General features: G+C 37.5%; 1 protein-coding gene across 5 annotated transcripts in view; it reads right to left on the reverse strand.

The window, feature by feature from the left end:
• Positions 1–18,577, reverse strand: part of patj.L (PATJ, crumbs cell polarity complex component L homeolog) — a 132,950-nt gene that overhangs the window by 8,956 nt on the left and 105,417 nt on the right. For all 5 annotated transcript variants that reach the window (XM_041590399.1, XM_041590401.1, XM_041590400.1 and 2 more), the window contains 8 exons: positions 13,102–13,171; positions 11,866–11,952; positions 10,915–11,032; positions 9,745–9,881; positions 9,181–9,264; positions 7,173–7,366; positions 5,722–5,869; positions 1,155–1,241 (listed from right to left, as the gene is read on the reverse strand). In XM_041590399.1, the coding sequence (XP_041446333.1) occupies positions 1,155–1,241; positions 5,722–5,869; positions 7,173–7,366; positions 9,181–9,264; positions 9,745–9,881; positions 10,915–11,032; positions 11,866–11,952; positions 13,102–13,171 (925 nt within the window). The remainder of the gene's footprint in view (positions 1–1,154; positions 1,242–5,721; positions 5,870–7,172; positions 7,367–9,180; positions 9,265–9,744; positions 9,882–10,914; positions 11,033–11,865; positions 11,953–13,101; positions 13,172–18,577) is intronic.

The raw sequence follows: 18,577 nt of genomic DNA on the forward strand, positions 1-18,577 counted from the left end.
TGACAGGTAGGTCAAATACGTCTTTAAAGGAGAAGGAAAGCTACGGAGGCATTTTATTGCCAATAGATTAGCTGCAATAGTGCAAGCTAGAATGCTATATTTATTCTGTAGAATGTTTTACCATACCTGAGTAAAAAGCTCTAGAAGCTCTCAGTTTGTTTAGGATAGGAGCTGCAGTATTAACGTGGTGTGACATCACTTCCTGCCTGAGTCTCTCTCTGCTCTGGGCTCAGATTACAGTAGAGAAGGGAGGGGGGGGGTGGAAGAGGAGCAAACTGAGCATGCTCACGCCCAGGGCAATGAGGTTTAAGCTGAAGGCAGGAAGTCTGATACAGAAGCCCATGTGTACACAATAGAAGGAAAGAAATGTGGTGTTTCTTTTGACAGAGGACTCAGAGCAACATTACTTTGGGGGTTCACTGGTATATTTAGATGGACCTTTCTGATAAGGCTTACTTAGTTTTAACCTTTCCTTCTCCTTTAAGGGGGACTCCCTTTTTGAGAATAACTCAAATAACCAAATACAGCACGAACAAAAGGTAACAGAATAACAGATTATGACATACACCCTGAATGCAAAGTAACAGGATTCCCATCAGAGCAAGATATTTTTAAAGAGAAAGCACCTAGGTTAAGGGTGCACCCCACCCTAAAGGATGTATTAGACCTGTCAATAAAAAACTGACTCCATCTTCTGTATGAAGACAGAATGAAGAGAGACAGGTTGATCAGAGGGGGGGGAGTGAAGAGTAACCTAATTGTTTTATAAACGTAACAGAATTTTTAAGTGATTATTATTTAGAAAGTTTCAGCAAGATGAAGCTTATATTAAATTTATTTTCACGACAGATTCCCTTTGACCCACCAAAATAAATCAGTAATCAAATCTTAATCAAAATATCTCTGTCTAGATAGCACAGATTTCAATCTTAGGTGGAATACACAGCCATGATTGACAGTGGATGTGAAGTGGTTTGAAAAATCATTTATTTAAAGCAGGCACTCAAAAAGGCAGACTTCCACCAGGCAAAGGTTTTTAAGGTGAAAAGTAATTTATAGTATCCATAGCCTTACGCGTTTTGTGTTAACAAACACTTAATCACAGGTTATGTCAATCATGAAAATACAAAAATGAGGGAGAATCAGGAACCAACCTCACTAGCTTGAAAGGTTTTTCTGGATGTCATCCAAGATCCAACTCGAAGTCTTCCAATCTCTAAATGCACAAGTCCTTGAGCACACTTGAGATAAAACAGGAAATTCTTTTAAAATCAGTGCAATGGAATGTTCTCACAGGAAGGTATGGACTTCAAATATGAAAAGTTAACTATACAGGTATAAGATCCGTTATCCGGAAACCCGTTATCCAGAAAGCTCAGAATTACGGAAAGATTGTCGCCCATAGACACAATTATAATGAAATAATTAAACATTTTTAAAAGTTATTCCTTTGTCTCTGTAATAATAAAAGAGTACCTTGTGCTTTATCCCAACTAAGATATAATTAATCCTTATTGGAAGCAAAACCAGCCTATTGGGTTTATTTAATGTTCACATGATTTTCTAGTAGACTTAAGGTATGAAGATCCAAATTACAGAAAGATCCCATATCCGGAAAACCCCTGGTCCGGAGCATTCTGGATAACAGGTCCCATACCTGTACATTTTAAATTATGAGCTATTTTCAAAATTAGAACTTGCCAAAATCCTTTCAAAATGAGCTTCTATTTATTCTTAAAGGGATACTGTCATGGGAAAAATTTATTTTTCAAAATAAATCAGTTAATAGTGCTGCTCCAGCAGAATTCTGCACTGAAATCCATTTCTCAAAAGAGCATACAGATTTTTTTATATTCAATTTTGAAATCTGACATGGGGCTAGATATATTGTCAATTTCCCAGCTGCCCCAAGTCATGTGACTTGTGCTCTGATAAACTTCAATCACTCTTTACTGCTGTACTGAAAGCTGGAGTGATATCACCCCTCCCCCCCCCAGCAGCCAAACAAAAGAACAATGGGAAGGTAACCAGATAACAGCTCCCTAAAACAAGATAACAGCTGCCTGGTAGATCTAAGAACAACACTCAATAGTAAAAACCCGAGACACATTCAGTTACATTGAGAAGGAAAAACAGCAGCCTGCCAGAAAGCATTTCTCTCCTAAAGTGCAGGCACAAGTCACATGACTTGGGGCAGCTGGGAAATTGACAAAATGTCTAGCCCCATGTCAGATTTCAAAATAGAATATAAAAAAATCTGTTTTCTCATTTGAAAAATGGACTTCAGTGCAGAATTCTGCTGGAGTAGCACTATTATCTGATGCATTTGAGAAAAACATGTTTTCCGATGACAGGATCCCTTAAACTAATGTAATAAGTCTTGTAGACTTGTGCAACAACAATTATGCCTAAATACACAATGATCTTATAAAAAACATATAATACATATACTACTGTATATTGTATGAACCATACAGTTTCCTGACAATAAAGGTGCCCATATGTAGACTGACAAGTTTACTTCTTTGTCTATAGTGGGTAAGTCTGGATCTTTTAGGCCAATATACAGACCACAAAACAATGCACTCCCTAAACAATATCTGATTCTGATTAAGATAGAAATAAAGCAGGCTGAAAAATTCAGTCAGCTAAGGACCATGGATGTAGGTTGTGACTGATGGATCTGCATAATTTGATTATAGGCCCAAGGGCAGAAAGACTGGATCAGTTTGACTTGGTCCATTACTTAGGTAATAAAACCAAGGAAACATCTGCTAGTTCGTTGATCAGGCCAAAATAACACAACTTGTTGCATATAAGCCACTTAACTAATACTTGGATAACTACAAAATATTGTTGGCAAAGATTTTGGGACACAACTTCTGCAGGCAAAACTCTCTTTAATTGTATGGCAGAAATTCACTTGTTCAGAATTAAACTGTAAAGTTTATTGTTTTGACTTGTTTTGCCCGTTTTATTATTATCCTTTATTTTATAGATTTTCTACTACATAGATTATACAACATTTACATCAGTCCGTGCCCTCATGTTTTTTTTGTGTGTCTGTATAGGGCCATTGTCTTGTGGTAGGAGCAGGATCCCCTTTCCAAACTTCTGTTTCTTGCCTGACTATTTCACATCCAGATTTTGCGGATATCAAATGACTTTCATTCTTCAGTCCAAAGCACTTGTTTCCAAAAGGTCTCCGACTTGTCTAGATGCAGTGCTGCATACCATTGAAATCAATCATTTTTTGGGTGATACTACAGGTAAGGCTAGGCTCGTATGTATAAAGCAGCCACTCCTAGTCACTGCTCGGATTTGTCTGTATACTTTTGGCCACACCCACTCTTCCTATTCTCAAATTTCACTCTTAAAATTTGGTAACCTTATTCTATATAGGTTGTTCAGAGAATTGAGTGATGGCTGCATTCTTTACTGTGAAAAGTCACACCATCAATACCTAAAAGGGTTTGAACCATTTGAGTTCCCACCCGGAATGTATTCACAGTTGCATAGTTAGTTACATAGTTAAATTGGGTTGAAAAAAGACAGAGTCCATCAAGTTCAACCCCTCCAAATGAAAACCCAGCATCCATACACACACCCCTCCCTACTTTCACAAATTCTATATACCCATACCTATACTAACTATAGAGTTTAGTATCACAATAGCCTTTGATATTCTGTCTATCCAAAAAATCATCCAAGCCATTCTTAAAGGCATTAACTGAATCAGCCATCACAACATCACCCTGCAGTGCATTCCACCACCTCACTGTCCTCACTGTGAAGAACCCCCTACGTTGCTTCAAATGAAAGTTCTTTTCTTCTAGTCTAAATGGGTGGCCTCTGGTACGGTGATCCACTTTATTGGTAAAAAGGTCCCCTGCTATTTGTCCTCGAATGTACTTGTAAAGTGTAATCATGTCTTCTCGCCTTTTTTCCAGAGAAAACAACCCTAACCTTGAAAGTCTACCCTCATAATTTAAGTCTTCCATCCCTCTAACCAATTTAGCTGCACGTCTCTGCACTCTCCCAGCTTATTTATATCCCTCTTAAGGACTGGAGTCCAAAACTGCACTGCATACTCCAGATGAGGCCTCACCCGCCCCCCCCCTGCCTAGTTTAAACACTCATCCAACCTCTTAGCCATTCTTTCCCTTAGCACCGTGGACCCCCTTCCATTGAGGTGCAAACTATCACGACTGTATAGGTTGTACCGCAAGGAAAAAGCCCAGTGCTCTAGGAACCCAAACCCTTCCTTCCTACACCAAGACTTGAGCCACACATTATAGCAAGCAGGCAGCAGCCATTTTGTAGACACTGTTATTAAGACAAACCTTGTATCATCTAAGAATCTTGTTTGTGCACCAGAATGAAAAAGGTCCCCTGCTATTTGTCCTCGAATGTACTTGTAAAGTGTAATCATGTCTTCTCGCCTTTTTTCCAGAGAAAACAACCCTAACCTTGAAAGTCTACCCTCATAATTTAAGTCTTCCATCCCTCTAACCAATTTAGCTGCACGTCTCTGCACTCTCCCAGCTTATTTATATCCCTCTTAAGGACTGGAGTCCAAAACTGCACTGCATACTCCAGATGAGGCCTCACCCGCCCCCCCCCTGCCTAGTTTAAACACTCATCCAACCTCTTAGCCATTCTTTCCCTTAGCACCGTGGACCCCCTTCCATTGAGGTGCAAACTATCACGACTGTATAGGTTGTACCGCAAGGAAAAAGCCCAGTGCTCTAGGAACCCAAACCCTTCCTTCCTACACCAAGACTTGAGCCACACATTTAGCTCCCTAAACTCCTACTGTTTTCCTAAACTTGCACGTGGCACGGGAAAAATTTCAGAAAAGATGACATTGGAAGACCTTTCCTTGATCTTAGAGCCTAGATCCCTGAAATCACACTTTAAGGCCTTCCATCTACCATTTATTTTGTCATTAGTACCGATATGAACTAAGACAGCTGGGTCATGCCCAGCCCCACCCAATAATTTGTCTATCCGATCAACCACATGCCGAACCCTTGCACCAGGTAGACAGCAAACTGTTCGGTTGTAGCGATCCAGATGGAAGATTACCCTATCCACTTTCCTAATAATGGAGTCCCCTACAACCACAATCTGCTTAGTTAATTCATTTATTTTAATACACATTAACAGTTACCATTTTGTCTCAAGTCAATATGATGCATTATTCAAATTGATTTGTATTTAGGTATTTATTTGGAAAGGTTGATGAATTGTTAAATGTGAATTTCATGATGATAATTTTCAGCCACATTTCCAACTGCATTTGAACAGGTGTTTAGCATCAGAGTAATTTGAGTCATTTGATACACACCATCAATTGATTGTACCTTGAATAACTACCTTTAAAAGTTAACCAAATCAATAATTTTAACTAATTGCTGCATTTTTAGAATTCTCTGCAGGGGAAGTAGGACTAAAGGGGTTTGCCTCAGCTGTAGAAGATGGGTAGCGGGAAAGCAAGATTCTAAAATGACTGGCATTACTAGTTTCAGATATGATAAAAAAACTGCAATGTTAGTCCATTGCAATATAATAATGATAAATACTCAACAATTTTTGTTACGTAAACAATTCTGATTCAGACTAGAGAGATCTATAATCTATATTTCTGCCACTGATGGTTTTTCCTGCCTTTTCAATTGGAAGCTAAAGCTTTCTGTAATCATAGTACATCAAGATTACCTTTAGCACAGTTGCTACAATCTCTTGAGAGGCATTCCGCATGTCTTCTCCATTAACTGACATAATCTGGTCACCTTGCATTAACCGTCCATCAACATCTGCAGCCCCTCCTTTCACAATGTCGGAAATAAACACTCCACTTCCATTTCTTGAAGAAAAGATTTAAGTCAGATTAACAATTTTTTCAGAGCCTAGACAGTATGTATGAAATACCTTTTTTTCCCATTCTGCATTTATTCCCTTTTCAATGAAACACACAAAGCATGGACCAACCAGAAAATTACTACAACTTGTATTATAGTATTCACAGTTATTATGCTCTGGTTGGTGATTTACCTTAAAGAGGATCTATAAACTGCTAATTGCTTAAAAACATTTTATATTCACCATGTTCATTAGTCAACGCACCTTATTTAATATTAAGGAGTGGTAACAGGGTATTGTAGCTGCACTGACCACTGGTGGACAAAATGCCCTATGTGCTACAGTACTAATGGCTAATACTGCTAGTACAGGTGATACTATACTATAATGATTGTTTTGGGGACCATAACTGGCTGTACTTACTGTATCAGGCAGTTAACATTTACATAAACAGGAAGTGGCATGAGTGATATCAGTTATTACTTCTACACAGTTAAAAAACTGCCCCATGTGCCATTAACTTAACCCCCAAAGACACTATATACAGTGGGTGGCAATGGATCCTGACACCCCAGACCTCCCTTTACCCTACCAAAAAACATGCTACCTAAAGGCTGGAGAAGATCTTAGCACTTTAGAAATATAAATAAACAAAGAAATCATCTGCATTGCTAAAAATTCTACCATCTCTACCTAGTGGTAGACATGTAAATAGTACCCAAGTTTTATCAATGGGATTAAAAGATGAGTGTTCACTCTAGGAAATAAGGACTGCATATGGGAAGCAACAGCTGCCTGAAAGGACTTGCATTGTGCTGTGCTATCCATTTCTGAAAGCATACAATCATGCATAATGAATCGAGATGGCAGCAAATACCATTATTTAAAAAACAAACATTTTGGTTTGAGAATAACATTTTAAATGTTAGAATGAATTATTTGCAGTGTACACATTGTGATACAGTATTAAACACTACACTATAAAATCATCCCTTCAGTGAACCTAGGTAATATTGAGCTTTCTGTGCAGGCATCATGGCTCGTATTGTAACATAACTGTTATGGACAACTATATAAGTATGTGGATACAAGCTGGTTTAATTAAAGTTATGTAATTTTGTACCGTGAACAATGACAGCTATTTCAAAGCGGTAAAACAGAAGTTAATGCAGAAGCTGATGAATTTAGACTGTAAAATAGCAGTGCATATATAAATGCCTTGTATGCCGTGGTATTTAGCTTTGTAAATATACATATTATGACTTTGCAATGGGCATTCAATGTTATTGAATTACATACAACTGTACCTTTTACCCACAATGCTCAGCCCAAGTCCTCTACCAGCTTTCTTTTGTAGATCTACATGGAAGATGTCAAGATTTTCCTCATCCTTATACTGGGCTTCATCTCTGTATACAGTTAGCTGTACTTTCTGAGGGGTTTGTCTTAGAGCTGTGATTGCATCCTCATGAGAGGCATTCCTCAGATCCACCCCATTAACCTGGAATAAATGGATGTTACATTCTCACGCTGTTTGCAAAGAAAAGTTAATTCTCTGTTCTATGTAAAGGAAATCCCTTTCGTAATAATATTTAATATTTCATTTTACTACAATTTTAAAGGGGACCCGTTACCCAAAAAAATTATTCAAAATCCTATTTTATCACATTAGTCAAGCAAAATGAACTTTAATTACACTATATAAATTATTTGAATCTTGTTTCCTTCAGTCTGGGATTTTAAAATTATAGCAAGCAGGCAGCAGCCATTTTGTAGACACTGTTATTAAGACAAACCTTGTATCATCTAAGAATCTTGTTTGTGCACCAGAATGACGGACCTGATGTCCATCCCTTGCCCTGGCTACACAATTAAATGGTAAAGAGAACGGGGGAATGTGGGGAGAGCAGTGACATGTAGGAAGTGCTGAATGGAAAGTGAAAGTAATTGTCTGCCCCGCCTCTATGCCACGGGCATAGAGGAGTGGCAGACAATATTTGATTGACAGCTGAGATTTTTAAATGAGCTTTCAACAGCTATGAATGCTTTAATAAAAAATAGAAATTGGATTTCATGTTTAATTTGAAAAGGACTTTTATTATACAGATTTGTGTGTCTGGGTGACAGGTCCACTTTAAAAGTAGCATGTTAACATTTATTTTAGAACCCTTTAATGGTATTGATGCTAATGCATCACTATACATCAGACTCAAAATTAAAAACTGCATGCTACATTTTGACGCTTATCAAAGGTCGAAGTGAAGGTTCTAAGTTAAAAACTTCGAAATTTCGAAGTAATTTTTGGTTACTTCTACCATTGAATAGTCCAACTTCGATTCAAAGTTGAAAAAAACTTCGAAATTCAAAGGTCGAATTTTTTTGAAGTATTTCGAATTCGACCATTCGCCACCTAAAAGCTGCCGAAGTGCTGTTTTAGCCTATGGGGGACCTCCTAGAACCTCCATGGAGGCAATTGGGGGAGTTTGGGAAATCAAAGGTCGAAGTTAAAAAAAACTTTGAATCGAAGTAGCGCTACTACGAATCGTACGATTTGAATAAGGCCCACTGTTCCATGTGGCCTCCCTTAAGGTCACTAGAGAGCTGAAAAGCAGGAAATTCTGTTCTGTTAGACTCCGCACACTCCAGCCTTTATAGATTACATTTTTGGCCAACTAACTATATTGGAAACATTTTTTATTTTGCGCAGCCTATTTATTTACCCAGTTTTTATTTTTACACTGAACTGTCCTTTAAGTGTTAGGCACAGCTAGAATCATTAACACATTGTGGGGAAGGATGCAAAGTGCAGAAAAACAGATGCAGCCTGTTTTTCTCACTGTGTCCCTGTCTTTGATATGTGTGGCCAAAAGAACAAGTCCTAGTGCTTTCCATACGGATACAGTGCTGCCTAAGCCCCTCAGAACTGTATTCATAAGGTGCGGTCTGGAGGCATGCAGGCAGGCATCACCCATCCGGACCCTCTACCTGTAATCTAACTTGTAAGTTATTGAGACACTCCAGTTAGGGAAAACCACTAAGAGGTAAGAACAAAGCTGTCTTGAATCTAACAGCTATGGGCTTGGCACAAAGTGCAGACTGTAGCAAAATCCCAGATGCACATGCTGTGTAAATGAACATTAAGGGCCACAATTTTGGCCCCTTCTGCCCCATATGTGTGTCCACAGACAGGGCTCAAATCTGCCCTTTGTGCACATTGACATGTGGAGTCCAGTCAATGTGCACACATAGAAGCAACAGTTTGACATAAATCATATACAGTCACATAAATGAAATCCGAAATATATCAAACCATACTTCTAAAATCTGATCTCCAGCCCAAAGTCTTCCATCTCTGGCTGCAGCCCCTTCTTCATACACTTCATGTATAACTATAGCTTCCTGGAATTAAAGAAAACTTTTTTTTAAGATAAAATTAAATCTTAAATCTGGTTTAATTACATAGTCAGTTTTAGCATATCATTTCATTTGGGTTAGGGCTGTCCTGAAGTCTTAGGCTGTATTAAATATACTACCAATAAATACAAAGCATAACAAAAATGAAAACAAAGATTTTCCTAGATTCACAGAGTTTATTATATATAATCTCACTGATGATGGAGATAAATTATGGCATAAACATAAGTCTCCAAATTTGATTTGTTTAAGTATGTTTTTTTTTTATTTACGGTTTGTTTTTTTGGGGTTTTACTTGTCTTAACATAATGCCCTCAGTATTATATGATTTGGATCTTTTCCTGCCACTCTGTGATCGTATTGGTGTTGATAGAACATTAGTCTAGACAATAATTTAAAAATATATATATATTTTTTAACACACATACTTTTTTATACTTTGAAAATACTACTAAATATACTTACAAGTGGGGTATCTTTCCCACCAACAATGCTTAGACCAAGACCTGACCGACCTTTGGAGATTTCAATAGTCATTTCCTGACCAGGAATAATTGGGCATGTTGCTGGATCAAATGAAGGCAAAGGAGAGGGCATGTTTCCTAAAATATAAAATTGCCAATATCGGTTATAAGAATTTTAACTAAACACACAATACAAATAAGACGAGTGTACAGCTGTTTAAGGTTAAATCTGTGGCTTTTACAGAAAGACGCACAGTTAGATATCAAAATGAAAATGTAATTCTACTAGCTTATGACTATGAAGATTTTCATTCATCCAGGTCATGGTATATCTAGTATAGGTCAATCTAAAAACAACTGGACTTGCTGAGTAATCAATGAAATTGATTACTCAGCAAGTCCAGTTGTTTTTAGATTGACCTATACTAGATATTCTACTAGCTTGTTTTGCAACCTCATGTGTGCTTACTTATTAAGGGGAGTTCAAATCTACACTTAAAATCTCCTGCAATATCATATTATTCCGAAGGGTTCGATTGGACACCTTCTTCAGTTAAATATAATTTTTCTGTTCTTTCTTTTCACAATTTCTTTCCACTTAATCATTTCAAACAGCTTTCAGGCTGTATGACCTGAGCAAATCAAAACGTGCCTACGACTCTTAGGTTCAACTTTTTTTATAGCACAGGGACTTAATGAACTTTAGGGGTTCAACAACACAGGGAAAGTACAATCATCTGCTTGCTTTATGTTTTGGTTTGGAAGAAAAAGCTCACAGGACAACTCTCATACTGTAAATAAATGCTGGAGCATGTCTTTCTTGTGCTGAAAGTGAAGCTCTTTAATTCTGAAACAAACCTCTGCAAAATTTATAAAAATATTGTATTTCATTTCATAGTAGATGTGCGATCACATCCTCATCACAAACAATAAGTTTGTGAATCTGTCTAACAAAAGTGCACGGAGGACAAATAATTGAAAGTGTAAATTCTCATTAATAACTAAAATAACATAAGGAAGAGACTTAATGGGTGTAGTGAGATACACATCGTTTCTAGCTGCAGTTCCCATGGCTTTTTTTATTTCAGGCTAAAGTAAAGTAGAAGAAATGGAAACCTTATCTCATCTACTCCTTTCATGCAAATATTTAAGAATGTTTTAGTTTTCTTACTATAACTGCTGATGTCTGATTCTGCTGGGAGATAAGGAGGAGCTGATGTCAATGACACATCCAGTGAATCAGAAGAGTTCTTTGTACCACTCTTGGAGTATTTTAGTTGGTTGACAACCTATATAGATATAAAGAGACAGAACAATAATTTCAATGCACAGTAAAAATACAGCTGTATATATTCTGTTAGGCAAGATTACTCCTTTACAATTAGGGATGTACCGAATCCACTATTTTGGAATGATGTAACAAAATAATTTCATGGAACACTTAGACCACCATATTGGGGTCAGAACAGAACCTCCCTTATAAAGTCTCATCAGCAGCTGGCTTACTAGTTCAGCTTAATGGTGGCTCTCACCTTTTATGCAACCTGTTCAGCAATGCATGATGTTCCTGTAAAACTCAAAGTGCTCCTTACTTATTGCGGGACAACAGGAGATACTGCTTGCCCAAGACACACTTCTGCCCGATTTACCTTTAAATCAATCCTTTCTTTTTTAAAATGTGTATGTCTTTATAGCTTTAACCCTGGATTTAAAGCAGCTACACAGAGCTGGAAACTCCATTTTTAATAACAACAATATTTTCTTCCCACTTGACTTGATGGACGTATGTCTGTGAAGAAAGTGGAGGCAGGAACCAATAGCAAAAGATGGTGCACTCACAATCCACAGTAAGTGAAAAGATAATCAGGATTGTTTGAGTCCTCTTATCCTTGTTGCTTTCCTATAGTAGTAATTATACAACACTGTGTGCTACCAAGGGCTTGCCTACAGCAGTCTTTACACTACTTCTTTATCTACTGTCCTAGTGTTGCTTCCCACCTGGAGAAATAGAAAAGGCTCCTCTTCTGTCTGCACATTGTAACACTTTAGACCAGAGGACACTTGCCATCACAATGTACATACATACAATATGACAGCACTATATTAGTACAGAAATACTTACAGGAGCTTGTGCCTCAGACTCTGTTACATTGGTCATGATGCCTCTAGAACTAGTTTCTTCTACATTGCTGGGAAGTCCACACTGTTCCTGGAAACAAGCCATTTTTGATTAAGTTTTTGAACGGTTTGATTAAGTATTTAAAGGGTTCCACCATAATAATGTCAGTGTTTGTAAATTTAAATTCAGTTGAAACCAGTATTTCTTTATCTTTCAGTTCTCTGGGTCTGACTCTTAACATTGTAACAGAATTCAGTTCTCCTGAGAAGTCAGAGTTTATGTTTTATTAACATTATATCTATACATAGAGTTTCAAGGTAACACTTCCCCCTCCCCCCAAGAATTCTATTATTAACCAGAATTTTTTTTTTAAACAACTGAAAAGTAGTATAGTGTTTGAATAAATGTATTTAAAGGCAAAATAAAAAGTACCATAAGTCTGCATTTTGAAAACTTTTGGGAAATGCAATTATTATCATTATTTTATTTTTGGCCCATAAAGTAGTAGACCAAAGACAACATGCACAAAGATTATCCTAGATAGGTAATATACAAACTTTGATACTCCAGCAGATCGTTAATATCCACAGTCTGTACAGTCTGGTTGACAATATTTGCAATATTTTTATACTGTAATGTCAAACTTTAAAAACATAATTTAATAGCGATTATGATGACTGAAACTCATCATGTTTGAACTGGAATGGGTAGACTTTTACCAGTTGATGGTGGTAATGTAGGATTTCAAGATTATGCAGACCTGGGGTACCTAAAATTAAACTGTAGAAAATATGAAGGTGTGGGACAAATCCAAGGCAGCAACTGGACTGCAATAATTTAAGAATAATAAAGAAATTATTGCAGTCCAGTTGCTGCCTTGGATTTGTCCCACACCTTCATATTTTCTACAGTTTGACTAAACTGGGATATCAAGCACAGGATACCCCGTGGGAAAATCCGACTAAGAGACTAGGTGAGCTCCACGTGTATCCTTATTTGCATGTTCAGACTGTGTACCTAAAATTAAACAAGTCCCTGTCCTATAATAAAAGGAAGCCATTGCGGGTAGCCATGTATGTTATTAAAAGGCAAATGCTTTATTTTTTTAAATTTACCCATATTTGAAATCTAGAACAAACAATAACAACAACAACAACAACAACAAATCATAATGGTAACATTGCCAGCTAAAGAAAGTTACCGAGATCAATTAAACCCCTAAATCAGAATTTTTCTTACCTGATCTGATAGAGAACTCTCTGGCAATGGATCTGGATTAACAGCCATCTGCTGAACAGCATCTTTATTTCTAAAGAAACAAGCAAAAATTAGTAACAACAACCACCATTGATACAGTTTTGTAGCAATGAAATATATGTATGTCTCTCTGCATAATTCCAATATCATTCTGCACTGAAAAGTTTAGTGACTTTTTAATCTCTAATTTATAAAAACACACATTGACCTTTATTTTCCAGAGTAGTTTTCATTTGCGAAGCAAAATTCAGCTTTTATAACTGATATGATTATATGATAATTTCAGCCTTTGTTATAAAATGGTTAAAATAAAAAACAAACATATGGGGGCATATTTATCAATGGTCGAGTGATAGCGTTTTTTTTTCCTCAAAAGAACAGGAATGACCTCGAAACGCGAATGGTAGCTTAATTAAGAAAAAAACTCAAATCAAATTCGAATCGAATTGTGTGGCTGAGAATGTTGTTTTCCTGACACTAACCCTATAGTTTCTGTTGTTCTTGAAGTCAATTTGATTTATTCCAGACAGCATATACTGTTTACTGGCAGCACATGGCAAAGAGTTATCAAAGACAAACCAGCACTGAAAGTGTTATAAAAGCTGTTTCACAGACATGCATCAATATAAATATGGTCATTAAATTTTGACAACTAATTCCCAAATAGTCTATAACGAAAACAATTTTCATCAATCTTACATTTTACGCACATGCCCAAGGTTCCCAGGTGCATTTTATTTTTCCATATCACTGCACGCAACAGCATTTAACCTTTCCATCATGAAAAGGCTATTCATCTGATAAATTACACCTTTTCAAGAGACATTATTTACAAACCATCTTAAAGCCATCAACATTCTTATGCCTATAGAAGATATGCAACTATTTTCTGACCTTTAGGGGTTATTGCCACAAGCCACATTTTGCTCAAACCTCCTGAAATTATATTTTGCTCATACACTGGTGTGCTATCAGTCAGCCACAATAATGTTCATGCAAAAAAACAGAATTTCAAAAACAGAATTTACATAAACATTAGCTATTTTTGTCTTTCTACTTCCAGCTACCTAGCTTTAATGAAGGAAATAATGGTAGCACAGCCAGGCTTCAAAACATTTGGCTTCAAGATATCTTGCAGCACACAGTACTAATGGGAAGAGAAATGTGTACAGCAAATATAATTTGCGCTAAAAAGTAAAATGTACTTTTGGGTTTGAACGTGGTAAATGGGCCTTTGATATACTCTATATCACTGTCATTTTCTTCTAGTAATTGTCGTAAATCTTCCAGGGCTCTGCGTTCTTCACTGGACAAATCTGATTGTTTAGAGGTTTTGGCGAAGTGCTTAAATAGTAGAAGTTTTCTCCCAAATAAGTGAAGATCTTTTATCCAGCTGAAAATTTTAAATGTATTTGTGGGTGAAAAGGACAACCCTTTTTGAAGTGCTTGTTGTTGATATTTATCTAGTGCAAAGGAAGACAAGTTGAAAATTTGTAATGCATCAGTCTGTGCTATTTCTTCACACGGTAACCCCACCTTTGTCTGTCTCTTAGGCTTGATTTGTGTACAGGTCCCTGATGGGGTATCTCTAAAAAAGGTATAGGATTGGAAGAGTTGTTACGTCTGGGGTTTCTGTCTCTTGATTTATTTCTATTGTGTTGCTCCACCCGTGTATCCGAGCCTGAGGCCCCACTTAGCTCACTATCAGATATGTCTGTATCTAGCTCAGACCCACTCGTAATGGTGTATTTTTTATAGTCCTTAGAGTTTTTATTGGAATAGTTAGGGTCCTCATATACTTTCCCTAAAGCGTAATCTGTCTTGTCTCTACAAAATTTTTTCCATTTTCTGGATTTAAGTTCAGATGCTAGCTTGTCAATATTGGTTTGAAGATCTTCCTCTAATTTTTTGAAAGTATCATCCTCCTTAAACCCTTTGACAACTTTGAGATAGTTGTCCACTTCAGTGTTGGTTTTTTCCAACATGACCACTTCTGTGTCCCTAATCAGACTCATTAGTTCTAAGGAGCATTTGGTCAGGATATCATGCCATTTGTCATTAAATTCGGTGCAGCTGAGATGACCAGCTGGGCTGAGTTTAATTCTCAGACCTCTCGGGATGATAGACTGTGCCACATATTTCTCAATAGAGGTAATTTCCCACCATAGTTTCGTTTGCTTGATCATTGCACGTTTCAAAGGCTTAAATGCATCACCTACAGCTGGGTTTTCGTTAATGGTAATTTGACTGGCTGGATCATTATTGAATAGACGATCTGCGTCTTCCCTCCATTTATTAAAATTAGAGGGATTAGAAAGGAAGCCTGCCATGGTATTTATATTTGGTAATAACAATGTTAAAGGATGGCTCTAGAAAGAGAATGAAACTCCAGAATAAGAATCAAAGAGAATGAGCCAAATCAGTCAGAGGGTACTACATACACCCGCAGGTTTGAAAAATAATTACAACTTCACAAAAAATACATTGAGAGGCTTGAGGTAATTAGAGCCTTTAAATATAGGGCACTAAGCCTCAAGCCCCCATGCAAACCAGTTCAGGTGTTTGTAGTCAAATAACAGCAAAATTATGGACACTTAAAACGTAACCTTTAATAAATATAGTTAAAATTACAAAACCAAAAAAGTATATATACAGGGCTGTGCCCTCAGTAACACAACACCACTACAAAGCGTGTAGACCCACTGCCTCTAAATAGTACAGGCAGTGCAGGACATTCGCCTTAAAAAACAAAGATTAAAAGGTGCATCAGGTGGTATGCGGTGGAGAGACAAAATGCCAGTTAGTAAGGCGATCCACATGGGTTTGAAGCAGCCTAGTAGCTAAGATTTTACCCTCCCTTTGATTTTCCCATCCCCCAGAAGACAATTCTGCCTATCTACGTTGGGAACGGTTGGGAGCTTCTCCCCCACCGTCCACCTATGCTGCCCGACGCGTTTCGCCGTGAAAACGGCTTCTTCAGGGGCATAGGTGCTGGACTGGTGTCAGTGGCCGGTTTAAATACCTCTCCGGTGAATTTTCGGCGTTCGCGCATCGTATTGACGTCACTTCCGGTCGCGACGCGAACCGGAAGTGGTCATCCGCGTCTGCCCATAGTACCATCATGTTTGAACTGCGCATGCGTTAGCCAGATTTTGCCAGTACTTGGATGAGACGGGCAGAATTTGAATGTCTGCCATAGGCTATTGACGCCTATCGTGTTAGATGCGCATGTGCATAAGAGATTTTGACAGTTTCAGTGCTGTCAATGTCTTTGGCTTAATTAGAGTTATATACTGGTATAATAGCCTGCCTAAATTACTCGGAGAGTGTGTAGAAAGGTACTTATTACGTATATTTTGGGTTATAAATTCAGACAACTGGATCAAAATAGAAATGACAGGTCGAATTAACCTGTTGTTTGATAGAATTACCAAAAAATTTAAAGAATAATAATATTATACCATGAGAATAAGTTAATTATATCAGAGGAAGGGTAAGAAAGTAAATCTTTCATTAAGTCCCAAGGGGGCCCTGCTTTTCATAGTGTAGATCCATTCGGCTTCCTTACGTAGTAGTTTTTTATCAAGATCACCTACTCGTGTAGTATGAGCAATTTTTTCAATGCCCATAAAGTGCATGACCTTAATGTCACCTGCGTGAATTTCATTTATGTGGTTGGCTACTGATGTGTTCCTTTTATTTCTAACATCTCCAACGTGTTCCATAACTCTCCGTTTAAGTTGTCTCGTCGTTTTACCTATGTAGTCCATGCCACATTCGCATCGCATTATATAAATGACTCCTTCAGTGTCACAATTTATGAAATCTTTGATATGATGCTCCCAATTATCAGTTTTTCTAAACAGTGAATAAGTTTTTTTAATAAATGGACACGCAACACATCTGCCGCATTTATGGCAGCCTTTAGTTCTATTGGTCAGCCAGGTGCTTGATGCTGGGGGTACATAGTGACTATGAGTGAGACCATCGCGAAGATTACTGCTTCGTCTAAAAGTTATCAGTGGTCGGTCTCCTATTGCTTGATTCAATGTGGTATCCTGTTGAAGTATGTGCCAATGTTTATTCACTATATGTCTTATTTTATTGTGCTCCTTACTGTAGTCTCCAATGAGTCTAACGCATCCAGAACTATGATTATTTTTTAATCGGGTAATTTGCCTTTGATTTATTAATAAAGAGTTGCGGTCTGATTCAAGCGCTCTTTTATATGCCTTTTTAAGGGCATCATGGCTATACCCTCGTTCTTTGAAACGTGCATACAATTTTTTGGCCTCTATTTTAAATTCTTCTGTTGTGCTGCATAATCGTCTAATCCTCAGATATTGTCCCACCGGTATTCCTGAAATTGTATTTTTCGGGTGTTGACTGTTTGCATGAAGCAAACTGTTGGTGGCTGTCTCCTTCCTATATACTGAAGTTGCTAGGTTGTTATTAGTGGTTTTATCACGAAAAATACGGATGTCCAGAAAATTTACCGTATTTGCATCAATTTGAGCAGTTACTTTTAAATTGATGTGGTTAGTGTTAAGCTTCGCTACAAATTCATGAAATTTCTGACTGGTACTAGTCCATATTAGTACTATGTCATCTATGTAGCGAAGCCAAAGCGAGATGTATTGAGTGTATTCTGATAGTTCCTCATTAAACACCAGATTATTTTCCCACCAGCCTAAAAAGATGTTAGCATAAGAAGGGGCGCACGTACTTCCCATTGCGGTCCCCCTTTGCTGGTGGAAGTATTTACTGTTAAAGGTGAAATAATTATGTTTTAGTATAAATTCAAGAAGTTCGACAACAAAATCATTGTGTGCAGTGTACTGGTGTCCACGTTGCATTAAGGTGTCCTGAACTGCTTTCAAACCAAATTCATGTGGTATACTAGTATATAATGATTCGACATCCAAACATGCTAAGTGATGTTTCGAGTCTAGGCAAATGCCGTCTAAGCGTCTGATTGCGTCTGTGGTGTCTTGTATAAACGATGGCAGGCAGCTGACGAATGGTTTTAAAATCTCGTCAACATATTTGCTAGACGGTTCTGTCAGGCTCCCAATCCCAGAAACTATGGGGCGTCCTGGTGGGTTTGTGGGATTTTTGTGAATTTTGGGAATGGTATAAAAAGTTGGAATTACAGGAGATTTGACCGTCATGTATGCAAACTCATCTTTATTAATTATCCTTTTTTCCAAACCTGTCTTCAGCATCTGAGATAGCTTAGCTTGGAACTCTCTAGTGGGATCTTTGGAAAGCTGTATATAACAGTTCTTATCCCCTAGTTGTCTCATGCATTCTTTAACATATGTACTTCTATTTTGAATGACGATATTTCCACCTTTATCGCTAGGTTTTATTATGATTTCACTGTTGGCCTTTAAATGTTTCAAACCTTGTTTTTCTTTCCAAGACAAGTTATTTCTAGAGTATGTTTCCTTGCTAT

Source organism: Xenopus laevis, chromosome 4L (genome assembly GCF_017654675.1).
Source record: "Xenopus laevis strain J_2021 chromosome 4L, Xenopus_laevis_v10.1, whole genome shotgun sequence".
In the NCBI taxonomy this organism is placed as follows: Eukaryota; Metazoa; Chordata; class Amphibia; order Anura; family Pipidae; genus Xenopus; species Xenopus laevis.